This window comes from Triturus cristatus, chromosome 4_1 (assembly GCF_964204655.1).
Source record: "Triturus cristatus chromosome 4_1, aTriCri1.1, whole genome shotgun sequence".
NCBI classification, from domain to species: Eukaryota; Metazoa; Chordata; class Amphibia; order Caudata; family Salamandridae; genus Triturus; species Triturus cristatus.
Window position 1 is genome coordinate 86,625,056 of NC_140585.1, and position 13,383 is coordinate 86,638,438.

The 13,383-nt window shown below is 42.8% G+C and overlaps 1 protein-coding gene across 1 annotated transcript in view; it reads left to right on the forward strand.

Moving 5' to 3' along the window:
- LOC146839615 (membrane-spanning 4-domains subfamily A member 4D-like) overlaps positions 1-13,383 on the forward strand; it is a 293,092-nt gene that overhangs the window by 16,294 nt on the left and 263,415 nt on the right. Inside the window, exon 2 of the mRNA XM_085651694.1 lies at positions 5,047-5,185. Within this exon, the coding sequence (XP_085507820.1) occupies positions 5,060-5,185 (126 nt within the window). The 5' untranslated portion in view covers positions 5,047-5,059. The remainder of the gene's footprint in view (positions 1-5,046; positions 5,186-13,383) is intronic.

Consider the following 13,383-nt stretch of genomic DNA (forward strand, 5'->3'; position numbering starts at 1 on the left):
CTGGCTGGCACACCCTCCTCCATGTGACCATTCACTGTCTATGAGCACTTGTGAGTAGACGCTCAGTCTGTCGTGTGCATGAAAACAAAGTGGCTGCTCATCTCTTGAGCTTCCTGCTTATGCAGCCTTGCACTGTCCATGAAGGTGCTGGTTCTTGTGCACGTCATCCTTTCTTCTGCTGGAAGAAAGGCATCCCAGGTGCAGCTGGACATTGGCTCTGTGAACCTGATTCTGATGTTGGAATAGAACCACCACTCTCTTTACCAGCCTTAACAGCTCCTGTTCAGGTCTGTCTGCAGGGTGACTGGTTTTGCAGGAGGACGGTTTTACTGTGCATTCACTGTGCCTCGAGTCTCTGAGTTCTCTGATTGGTGCGGTATTGCCTGCAAGCTGTCTTTCTGCACACCACCCTTTGTATTGTAGCTATACCCGGGCAACATTTACTATGTTCCAGCCTACTATCACAGTGGCATTTGTGTAGCTGGTGCATTACTGTATTCTCTTTTCCCTCTTTAGCGGGTGCCCTAGGTCCACATACTGGAGGAAGGATGGCACAGACACATAAGTATGGTACTACAAACTAGCCTTAAGCACGTGCACTCGGGCTCTTTTATTTGCGGGGTCACCTGACTGGTGACGCCCATGTTGGATGGGTGAGGGGGTGTGTGTGGGGCCAGCCCTCAGGGGAGTGGCTGGCAGAAACACTAGACTGTACAAAACCCATGTCCGAGCTGTCAGACCTGCATGTCCTAATGTGGGGTTTCAAGGGGTTCTTGTCCTTTGGCACGTGTTAGCCGGCAGATGCCACAGTAATGAAGGTGGTAGGGCATGACCAGGGGTAAGGTCGAGGCTAAGGAAGGCGTGCTCAGAGATGCTGCAATCCCAGGGGCATGGAGCAACATTCTGTGCAGGCTTCACACGCAAGAGAGAAGTCCACTTGCAAGTATGAGGTGCACACACTGAGCCTACGGTCAGGGTTGTATTCAGGGATCACAGCTCAGCACATCAGCTGTCTGTGCCCGTCCACTGATGAAGTATCTGGTCGGGGAGGGATTCATAAACGCCTTGACTCTGCCCTTCCTAGAGGTAGACAAGGGTCCTCGGCACCTCTCTGGACATCCTCAGAGTGACTGCTGCTACTGACCGTGCCCACCCATTCCCACCTTAGATTCACCGATTCAGCTTCAAAGAGATGCATTTCTTAGATTTGAATTGAAGTTTTTAATATAAGTATTGTTATATCGTCTTGTGGCTGTTCTTGTTGGTTGAGCAAGTGCTTCCCAAACGTTTTAGAACCACGACCAAGTTTTGAGAATGAAAAACGTTCACGACTCACCTAGTTTTAATGGAAAAGGCGGGCAATCTTTTAAAGTAAGTAAAGGCTCGTGTGGTAGCGCACTGTCATTTAGAGGCGGCACATTTTCCACTTTCTATTGAAATGGCTAAATTTGCACTGACATACAGTTTTTCTGATGAACTTATACTGCACACAGATAAGTGGACGAGTGGAAATTGGGTTTCTGCCAATACCTATCATTTGTGCATCACCAAGCAGTGTACTGACTTGTTTTGATCCTAATAAAATCTTTGCTTCCATCGCACTTCAGAATCGCAAAAAAGTGTCACATTTTTGCTTTTCTAACTGCTGAACGTGTACAGTACCTTTACTTTCACACTGCCTGCACCCCAGCAAGATTGTCACATAATTCTCTTTACTTCTCTTTCCTTGACTGCCTGGTGAGAGGAGTTTGTAAACCTATCCCCATGTTTACAAATTAACCAACAATTTGTCCGAAGACATAGCTTGACATTTGACCTCTGTTATTGAAGCGCAGCAAATGTGACAAGATACATGCAGACTTTAAAGACACCTTTATTTATTCCTCACACGTACTGCTCTACGGGGGGCTTAGAACAAGTGCCTTGAACAGGGCCCAGGTGTGGGGTCACTCAGGAGCACTCCATAGCAATACTAGCCCCAAAATTCAGTGATGTCATCAATGATGTCATTTGAGATGTCATGAGCTATGTCATAAATTATATCATAGCCCATGTCATGAGTGATGTCATACGTGAAGCCATAAGCAGTGCTTAGTGGGGGCACACGTTATAGTTAAAGCTGCTAACTATAACTGCTGAATTTCTGTGTTTTTTTGCTCCAAACAATGTTGTCACTGAGAAATCCACCTAAGTATAACAATACTTTAACCTTTGTTTTTTTCAGGATTAGTAGATTGAAACATGTCTTTTACAAAGAACTGTTTTTTGTGCAGTTGATATATTTCTTTGCATGTTTTAAGCAGGGATTGGAAAAAACTTTAAATAATTGTTTGAGTTTCCTGGACACCACCAATCTCAGATATCCAGAGATTAAACTCGGTGTGGAAATCCAAGCATTTCTAAGTGGGTAATGCTCTCATTGATGTCATACACTGATGCCCCATCATATTCCATTATTACCTTCAGGCCAACAGACATTTCTCAGTATGGCTCTTGAGAGTAAATTGAGATTTACTATTCATGTGTCGGTTAATCCTTATTTTAAGCGATTTATATTTGAATCTCTCTTAATGCATAAATAGTTCTGAAACTGAATTTCTAAGGGTTCGTAAGACACTCAAACGACTCGTGTTTGGTTATTTTAGTATCTGGAAAGGGACAAAATACAAGACCACTGCATCTCACACCTAATCTAAGCCAATGTATGTGTCTGATTACCATGTGCAACCACTGAACCCAACCCATTCAGCATCACCTATCCCACCTCCACTGTACGCAGTCCACTCACCCTCAATCACACTCTGCCAGCTCGCCAGACAGAGCATGCCAGTTTCACCTACGCTCGCTCCGCAGGATGCGCCCTACAGACACGGCACACACCCCGATTACTCACGGCATTGATGCAATCTCGATGCGATGAGGAGTGTTTAGAATTGAGGGAGTTAACGATGAGCAGAAAATTCGCTCACTTCCAAAACCTTGCTCGTTAACTTCCTCACTTCTAAATGCTACAGAGCAGCAAGACAGATTGCCGCCACGCACCGACAATGCTTGTGGCTGTCCACCCCTCCCAGAATGCAACGGAAGCGCTCCCTGCCTCTCAGAACCCATTCCCCTGCAGACACGCGCTCACAGCGCAGCCGCGTTCAACATGATTGACAGACACCGTCAGTGAAGGTGTATTCGAAGATCTATCTAGTTCTAGTGAGGTCTGTAGTTGGGAGGTTGCTAAAGTGCACCAGTGTTTGGAGCAGTGAGTTACCACCTGAATACATTTTTTAATTAAAACAGCTAGCCCCTGGAAAGTGTCCCTCCCCAGGAATGGTTTGACTAGGGAGGGCCATGTGTCTCTAGGTTATACCATGTTTCTTCCAGGTGTGGTTGGAGAACTGGGGATCCCTCAACCTTGCCTAGACACAAGCCGCTTGACTGTAAAAGATCAGGGCAGGTGGGCAGAAAATCAGAGAAAGAATGATCACACCTCATCGTTGACCCATTAATATAATTTCTGATAAAAGAATTATAGCATACCGCATTGCCTATAACAAATAGCAGTCCCTCCAGAGTGTGGTGTGTGGACAGTAAGGTATGCTTTAATTGTACCTCAAGAATGCTTGTTTTACTCAAATTCTTTATGGTGCTTTACAGAAACCCTACACACAATTACACAGAGCATTTCTTCAAATTAATAAATCTGCTAGGCCAAAACTAACAAGGTTCCAAGTTTCCTCTGGAAGTCAAGATGTTCATCAGCAGGTGGAGACAGCACCACTTGTCTGTAAGCTGCACAAATGAAAAGATTTAACGACCTTGGCATGTGGAGCAAAGGTTCTGAACAGTACAGTAGTGTTGAACCTAGGAGGCCAGGAAGTTAGACTCAAGAACTAGACATGCCTTCTGCATTATATAGGGGGAGCAGCAGCATCCGGGTTCCTTGGGCCTCCCAACTTCTGCATGGCCTCGCGTGAGGCCTGTAAGGTTCTACGTGGATGGTCCCGCTCACTGTAAGTGATGAACCAGACTGCAGTTTGCTCCATCACTTGGGTAGGCAGGAGGGTGAAGCCCCTGATATACCACGTAGTGGGGGGCAAGCAAGTCAAGCACAGTGACTGACAGTGGGACTTGATGCTTGCCCTATCCAAGCAAAAGCACAGTAAGGTGAAGGGAACAGCCATTATCACCTCAGCTAATCTTTCTCTGAGATATCAACCCCTCAAGAAACTTTACTTTGAACAACATAAAAGGATTCTCCCTTGAGCACCCTCAAGGCATTGAATAGACCAGACCCCAAGGTCAAAGATAGCCACATCACCAAACAACATGCTAAACCTAATGACTATTTCCCAAAGCTATTTCAAAGATCAGATTTCACTTCCTAGCACCGACGGATCTCACCATCCCAGTCTCCAGGCACCACCCTCTATCTAGCACCGCACACCAATTACATTTACTAAGTTTACTTTCTTCAAATATTGTGGCCAGTAATCCATGGAAGGGGGTGAGTTGGTTATAAAGGAGAGATTGGCAAAGCAGTGCATGGATTAAAGGTTTCCTGTCACCGCACTGCATGGCGGTCCATCATTGAGTTGCTGTGCCATATTTCCCAGACCCCACGCACAATGATTTCCCTGTCCACGACCAGTCTTAAAGGAGGCCCATGAGCAGTGTGCAGGGCCGTTCTGGGAAACAGAAGCAGCTCTGGTAAAAATACTGAAGCGTTCCGCTACCTTCATCTGCCACCACCGTCTCTCTCTTTCTATCCATCTATTTTCTCTCCCACTTCTCTCCACCCTCTCAGATCCCTTTTTCTCTACATTCTCCCTACCTTTCTTTCTCTCCCTCTTGAAGCTTCCACGTGCCTGCTGCAATCCGCTTTGGGGAGCTAGTGAAAGCAACAGTCACCAGGAGCAGCCCCCTGCTCTAAAACCCGGTCCTGAGTGGCTCCAGTCTGCCAGGGCAATGCCCGGTGGAGTAAAAAACCCTGTCCAGCCCTGGCAGTGTGCAAGGTAGAATTCATTTACAGATCCTCTTCTCCTCTTTTAACAGACATCCAGACACGATGGCATCACAAGTAGGCAATGGAGTGTATCTAGTAGGCCAGTATATCCCTACTGGCGCCAGCATGGTCCAGCATGAGCAGTGCCGGCTGCAGAAGTTCATCAAGGGACAGCCGAAGACCCTGGGGGTAAGTTGGCCTCTCACCAGAGTTAAACATGCTCCATCTGAACGTATTTGATGAACATATGATAATATATCCCACCTAGAGCAGAGCTTCTGAAGCATGGAGGTGGACATTTGTGGCAAGAGGTTATCTCCAAGAGGTTATGTTTCCTTCTTCAGGACTCGCAACAACATACATTCTTCGCCAGAACTAGTAATAAATAGGCAGAGTTCTATTGATGTAAGTGGTCCACCACTTTCTCCTGTGTACTGGAGAAGGCCCCACTAGGGATAGGTTTTTGAGAACAGGATAGGTGTCAACCATATATCCAGAAAATAATACATGTTTAGATATGGCCTAAAGACAGCTTGAGACATCTCGCCAGTTGGTTTCCCAAAATTTGCCGATAAAAAATACATATGTATACATACATAGAGGGACTTTAGGTCAAGTGCCTTCATTCCTTGCTCTGTTCAAGTGTCATTCACGTTTTGCTGCCAACCACCACAACATACAGCATGGTAGAGTGGGTCAGCCCAGCTCATCCATTGGCTCTCTTGCACTGTGAATGACGTCATTGGCCCTGCTCACATGTGCACTGCTGCCTGGAAAGAGTGCACCTCAGTGCCTTGTGCGGTGTGCCTGTGCTGCTGAGACATGCCTGCTTGGCTGCCTGCTATCAGAAGCTGGAGGGGATGGGGCGGGGTGCATTCCACTTTCATTTACAAGAATGAAAAGGGAAACTGAAATTGACAGCAGCTTCTCGTAAATTACTGTCTCTATCTATTCTTTTGGAAGTGCCATCTGTATAAGTCTGCCAGGTGTGCGTGACGTATTGCATGACCAAAGTGTCACAACAGCTGCAGCGATTTTCTATGCAAGAGAAATGTGCAACAGACACTATAGTGTGCATTCATTGATACCACTCCACTGTGGCACTCTAATATTCATTCTACCTCCTGAATTCTCTACCAATGAGGCAGGATAGAAGTTTGTTTTAATAAACTCTTGCGTTAAGACACTCTCGATTTTGAAAGCATGTTCGGGGCAGTCACACCATCTCAAAATCCTGCATTTCTGTTTTCGGTAGATGCTTTTGCAGGAAAGCCCGAGGATTTATCCAAGTATGGTTTCGAAGCCTAACACCCAACTTACAGATTTCGTCCTTGGTAAATCCTGATGGCTTCTGAACAAGAACGATAGACCTTTGCCACCGCGGCTAAATGTAGCGAAAATAAAATATGAATCAGACATATGTCATTTGTTGGACTTGGCCCTTTTTGCAGGGTTATCCCTAAACTTTTTGCTTCTTCCTCCTATTTTTTCCTGAACTGTTGTTGTTGGTTGTAGGACTCTGGGCACTTTACCACTCCTAATCAGTGCTGGAGTGCATATGCCCTCTGTATAAATTGTGTTTATGAATTGGTGTTTTCACGATTGGCATATTTGATTTACTGGTAAGCCCCTAGTAAAGTGCACAGAGTGTGCCAGGGCCTGTGTATCAAATGTTACTAGTGGGCCTGCAGCACTGATTGTTCCACCCACACGAGTAGCCCTGAAAAGGTGTCTCATGAAGTACCGGGGATTTTAGGTCCCCAGCGGTGCCAGGGGTAGCACCCTATGACTTCGTTTTCCATGTTGGCGTAGTATTATAAAATTCCACTCTCATGGTAATATGACAAAGAACTTGGCAAAAGAAGCTGAAATATGAAAAGACATCTTTATTAAACTCAAATGAGTGAGACTACGTCGCACAGAAGCCTTAGCAACTGAATGAGGCAGTCTCCAGAACAAAAAACAATCTTCCCTTTTATACAGAATATTACACTCTGGGCAACACCGCCCTTCTCTTGCAGTTGGTCATTCACATATTTTACTTCAAAGAACAAGCAGAGTCATGATTACAATCCCACATTTCAGTTCAGCCAGCCCGCAATTATTTACCCAGCGAGGCTCAGATCCCTCATCAGATATCAGCAGGCCCCAATAAACACGGGCACCTCCTGTTTGTAAAACAAGCCATAAAGCAGGAAGAGTCAGGTGTGAAAGAGATTAGTCAGGGTTTGTGTGGGAAGAAGGAATTTATGATGCCTCGAGCCCTGATGCTAATCCCATTTGGCCACAGTAAAAGGAACCGGCCGGACAGGGCTGACCTCGGGCAGTGGAGTCAGTTTGCACAGGGCACAGAGAAGTCAAAGAAGGGCGCATGTGTTCTAGAGGCCTGTATTTCTTCTTAAAGTGTAGCCTATGTGAGGGCAACTATAAGATGGCCACCGCTCCAAGATGGAACCCACGGAGTCAATGTATAATAACGTATACATAGTGCATTCATAGCTAAAACGTTACACAAAGCACTTGTACATACCGCATTGACCATTCGCGGTTCACTAATACCAGGATAGACAGGGGTAGGGCCCTGCCTCCTACGCGGTCCCAAATTTTAAAGTACAACAGACCCTCCTTTTGCCCTTACATAGGCAATAACTATACTCTCATTAATCCGAGTCTAGGTCAATATTCATGAAGTCATGGAGATGTTGCTGTAGCATCATCCTATTACTTAGCTCGTCTTCTGATACATGTTTCCTTACACATGTAGTAGCACAAAGGCCACTTATGGCGGGAAAAAATAAGGAATACCTCTGTCTGTAGCAGGCGGCATAAGATCACACACCCAATAATTAGTGATGTTCACTATTAACTAATGTTGATGCAGAAGCTGTAGAAAAGAATTGCTTACGAATTCTGATCTTTTAACCTGCCCATGTTCAGGAAAAGGGTGAAAAGAGTACAAAGAAGCAGTAGTAGGAAAAGACATAGGTTGGGAAGCGGGTGCAGAAGTCAATTGAGTAGAGAAAAACGATCCCACCCATAAATGACAACGTCATGTTTAAAAAACACTAGAAAACTCGTTATTAAAAACATATAGACAACGGGAGAAAGTAGTGACCACTATTACAAATGAAATAATAATTTTTCACAACCCTAAGCAGAAAGCGAGTCCTAAAATTATCTAGTAACACCTTTAGGGCTCCTATGCATTTTATATGTTCAAGTGAAACAGTGGTGACCCTCATCAATGCTCTGAGGTGAAAATACTCTTTCCACAGAAAATGGACTTTATTCTGCTTTTACTAAACAGAATAGTACTTTAAAACAATGCCAGCAAAACAATCAATCTCCTTAACACCTACTCTATACAATCACACGGAAACCTCTTGAGGAACCACCTATGCCCAGAGTCCGTTCAAAAAGCCTCTCTGGCAGGCTTCTATTGTCCATCAAATCTTCTTCTGTTGTTTTCTTTTGCATGGGCCTCTTCATTCAAGCCTTACATGAGAAAAGTACTGCTTAGTTGGAGTGCCCTCCTGGCAAACACCCACAGCTCACTCGAGAGTCTCAATGTCTCAAGGCAGTGCACCTGTGTCTTTCCTCTGCTGCAGACACTACAAATAATATGCTCTTCATTGGTCATGGGCACAGATCATCTTGTGCAGACCCGGGACCATTCTCAGGATCCAACACTCATCATTCGGTGTCAGAGGACGCTCAGGCTGCTCTTTCATGGGCCCTAGAATTAGTGCCTTTTGTCAATCTTGGATCCGCCGGTGCACTGCACTTCCATTGGAGCAAAGGAAAAGAGGGGGTGTGTGTGGCCAAAAACTCAGGCCAAGGGGCTCAAGGGACTGCACACTGTCAGAGGTTACCAGCACATGACAGGCGCTCTTGTGCACTGAAATTCTGGTTCTGTGGCAAAACCAGCTCCTCCTTCTTTTCTGATGTTGAACGCCTTCTGATGAAGCAAGTGCGATGCTTTAAACAGTTCATTGTATAACAAGGGGACTGCAAACAGGTGGCCTGCGATCTTCAAAGGAGTGGCCACACGCCATGGGACAATTTTGGTCTAGAATATACTGTCATTCTCAAAAAGCAATACAAATATAAAGGCAGTAGGCAAAACAGTGTCTCTAATCTTTTCAATTCGGTTTCCGTGTGAGAGCGTCCATCATCTAAAGGTAGATAACTACACGAGAATTCTATCTAAATGGATGTCTTGACATATGGTGGCATTGTCTAACGGGGCAAACACATTTTTTTCTGAATGGTTACATCTAGGTGTTCCTAAATTCCTTATCCAGAACATCTCAATAGAGAAATCACATGGTACAAATGATCATGGGCATGTAGAAAACTTTCACATCAGGCGCAATATGCAATACACAGGCTAATAGTCAAATATGCAAACAAAAGACAAGAACTAGAGGGTCCTGATATTTGCATGATTAGAACACATCTGATCCCACCAAAAATTAAAGCAGCAGGAACAAAAGGGTAAAAACCACATTAAAAAATAGACATTGAAAATTCGTCATGTTCAAAAGGGTAAACGTAAGATATCTCCTATTGGTATGGAAAACTTGTCTTTCTATAATATTGAGTCAGTTAACCAGTCAGGCTGGAAAACATTGAAGCAGGCCTAAGGAAAATTCTTGGAAACCAGTCTGGCCATACAAAAGGGAATTATACATAAACATGCAGTCTGGAAGTGTGTACCTGAACAATACACCTACAATAATAAATGGGCTGACTGGTGAAAGGAATACGGAAAAGGGAATTGGAACTAGGACACAACTAAAATCCCCAATAACTAAGCATGATGCGACATTGGTCAGGGGAGAAGCAACAACAGGAAAAAAAAAATCTATAGGAAGAACAAGAATTATTTGGGTGATAGTCAGGCATGTGACACAACACCAAGAGTACGGGTGATACACAAAGGCCAAAGTTACATACATTTTAACTCTACCGCTGGAGGATACACCATATACGGTAATCTTAGGTAATGTTCCAGTTCCTTCTTCAGGGAAAAATGAAAACCTAGTTTTCTTTTAAGGAACAAAAGCCATATGCTACTTAGGAAACAGAACATCATTAACTAATGTAATATAGAAATTAGGCCACCTTGAGCCACAGATCTATAATTTCATCCTTAGGTCCAATCAAGGATACATAAACGTAGGGCTGCCTGTTCCTTTAAGGGAAGGGGCAGTAACGTGACTAACTACAGGTGACACACTTCGATCCTGTATATCTCTTTCATTTTCCTTACCATTATAGCCAAATAGACATGCACTGGTAAAGTGTTGTCTCTCATGTTCACAGCATGAAATATCATTAGCTGTGGAATTTAGTAACCAGAACAAGTTCAACCAACTGTTGCGTAGCGATGGGCATCGTCATGACCATCCCCTCACAACACAGGTAAACTTGTAATAGTATCAAAAGCAGCAACAAAAACAACGAAAACATGCAAAAAATAATAAAAACGCACAAAATGTCAAGCCATCAGATATACTTGCTGTATATCAAGCTCAAAAAGCATAGACAAAACAATAGCATATGTAAATAAGCGGTGACACACAACACCATGTCATGTACTTTTATGCACTGTAAACCTGCAGCCCAAAACCCAATATACGGGCCTGTTTAATTTGTCAGGTTTAAAATCCTTACCCTCCTTTTTGACAGTAGATCACCAGGCAATGGAAATCTGCTGTCAAATATAACTTTACTGTCTCTCTTCTAACATACAGGACCAGCAAGAACAATTCATGATACAACCAAATACACAAAAATAAATTTCCATTACTTAACTGTTACCCTCTTGTCAGTCCTTGCAACATCCAGCCACTTTAGTTTTACCTTTCTAAAAATAAAAATCGTTACACTGACACTCCATATTAATTTGGCACCTACAATTTCCACTGTGAAAAAGAAGTCTTAATTGCCGATACGTTCTCACTTAGGCATGTAGCCTAAAAATTTTAGAAGTGGGCTGTATCTTATTTTCTGTCTAAGACTTAATGCAACACTTCGTTTTCTGTTAAATAACACAAATGTATCTGTTCTGCAAAGCGTTTAACATGATGTTTGGGCTTTCAAATAAACCCCTTTGCTATATTTTCCCTTTGGAATTAAGTTCTTTAGTTTTAGTGATGTTGCTATGGAGAAACCAGAAACCCCACCTTTAGAGGCCCGTAGCAAGGTCATTCTGCATTCCACAGAGGCAAGGCCCTAATTTAAAAGGTCATAAATGTCAACGTGGCAGCCTACTCCATTGCAGTGCGACTGGAGCCAGCCTCAGCAGCTCCCTAGCCCCCAGCTTCTGCCACTCTGAATTTGTCAAAGCCAGAAGGCCTTCCTAATTCCTCCTAACTTGCAATAATTCACTCTATTTTGTAAAATAATTTTTCCTTTTTTGGCGCTAAAAAAAAATGTATCTCTATTCCCAGATTATTAAACTACATTTACTGTGAATAATTCACAAAACTTAATGACACGCATACCAGTTTTTAGAATAAATGCTTGTTGCAATCCTATGCAATGGTACACATTTCATCAACCTTAAATAAATGAACGTCTCAGTAGGCCCAGCTAAAGTTAGACTGAACTCCAGCAATTGGGACCGCTTTCTGCCCTAGTCCACTGGCACTGCGAATTGCATTTGCAATGAGTTTTGATATTTTCTTCATCATTTAGTCACTTGCTTTTCCATCATCATTCACTCCGTTGTTTCACCATTTCAAAAGACTGTCTAATCAACCTGCAGGGAATTTAAGGTAATTTCCCAGGTTTCTAATGCTCCTGCTGGGCCATCCGAACCTCTCATAACAGTTTCTCTTATCATACTCAGCTGTTCTTTACATTTAATTGTTTTGTTAACATTACTAAACGCTGTCATCCCCTAGATTCCTTTATTCAAGCTCGGCTCGTCGCTTTCATATTAGCATATGAAACTTAGTGCCTCCCGTTAGGTAATTACAATATTTTTACCCCTACTGCTAGAACCTGCAATCTCATCTTTCCCCTCCTACTTACTCAAACCGTTACCACATTCCTTTTGATCCCCTTCGTCAATACAACCTTCCTCACGCTACTCTTCATGTCTTTATTTCTCCCCTTCATCATCTCTCTTCCCTCCAAGGCATTCTATTTTCCCAATTCTTCTTCTCCTTTCTACATATTACCTAGTTCTTATAACCGTAATTCTACATTTCTCCACCCCTCTATCATTACTGGCTTCATCATGTACCTGCTCACAAACATCCTCCGTTTTCCTTCATCAAAAAAAAAAAATCTCCATTTCTCTTTCCCCAGCTGTTTTTAAACCTTCCGCCCCTCCCACTTAGCAGCCTGTCCCCTAATTTCTACGTAATGATCACATGCACCGCTTTTTGACTCTCGGGCTTACATGACATACTGCAACTCCCATAATGCATTTTCTAAAACATGTTATCAAATACTGAGTACGTTTAACGTTTAATGTAACATTTCATTACTTCTGTGGTTATTATAAGAACCTTTTCCAATTATATGCAACAAACATTCTATAAAGAGTTTTTCTTTTCTTCTGACACCAAAAATAAACATGCTTGGTGAATTAAGATGTTCCGTCTTGCATGAAGATGAATCACGTAATTGTCAATCCATTTCTACGGAATACACTTTCTCTGTGTGGGTGCTAACCCGATTAAGGCCGTTTTTTATTAACATCAAATAGTTGCGGGCTGCGACACCATATTTTATTTCATTTCTCCAAGTTTTAAAAAAAGGTCCTATTTTTCATAGCGTGCTCAGTAGTATCGTGCCCAGCCTAACAGACACAGCTAAAGTTAGAACCTTCAACCCTGATATTAAAACAAGCCTGTGTACTGGCACATTGACTCATCGAATCATAAGAAGGCACAACCTGTGAATCTATATCAAACCTAAATATATGCATTTATTGAAGCCTGAGACACTTTAAAAAGTGCTCTGAATGAAAGAAAATGCAGTTTAAACAGTGTTTTTACCCAAATTCGACTTTGATTTTTTTGGCATTAAAAAATGAATATCCTACAATTTTTTTGCATAATATGCATTACCAGAATGTCTATCACATAACCCATGAGTCAGGCATTGGAAATAATACCTTATACTTTATAAAAATGAGCTTGTTTGCGCCTGCGCCAAGGGAAAATTGTACACGCGAATGCTTGTCATTTTAGTGATGCAACACCACTTAAATCAAATTCTAATGCTAGGAGGTCATAGTATGAGTATTACGTTTTATAAATATCAAAAAACGATTATGAAAAGCACTTATTTTTTTAAAAATAATTTTTCCATGATTAATAATTTTATTTAAAAAAAATCCCAATTATTCGTTTTTGTGATAATTC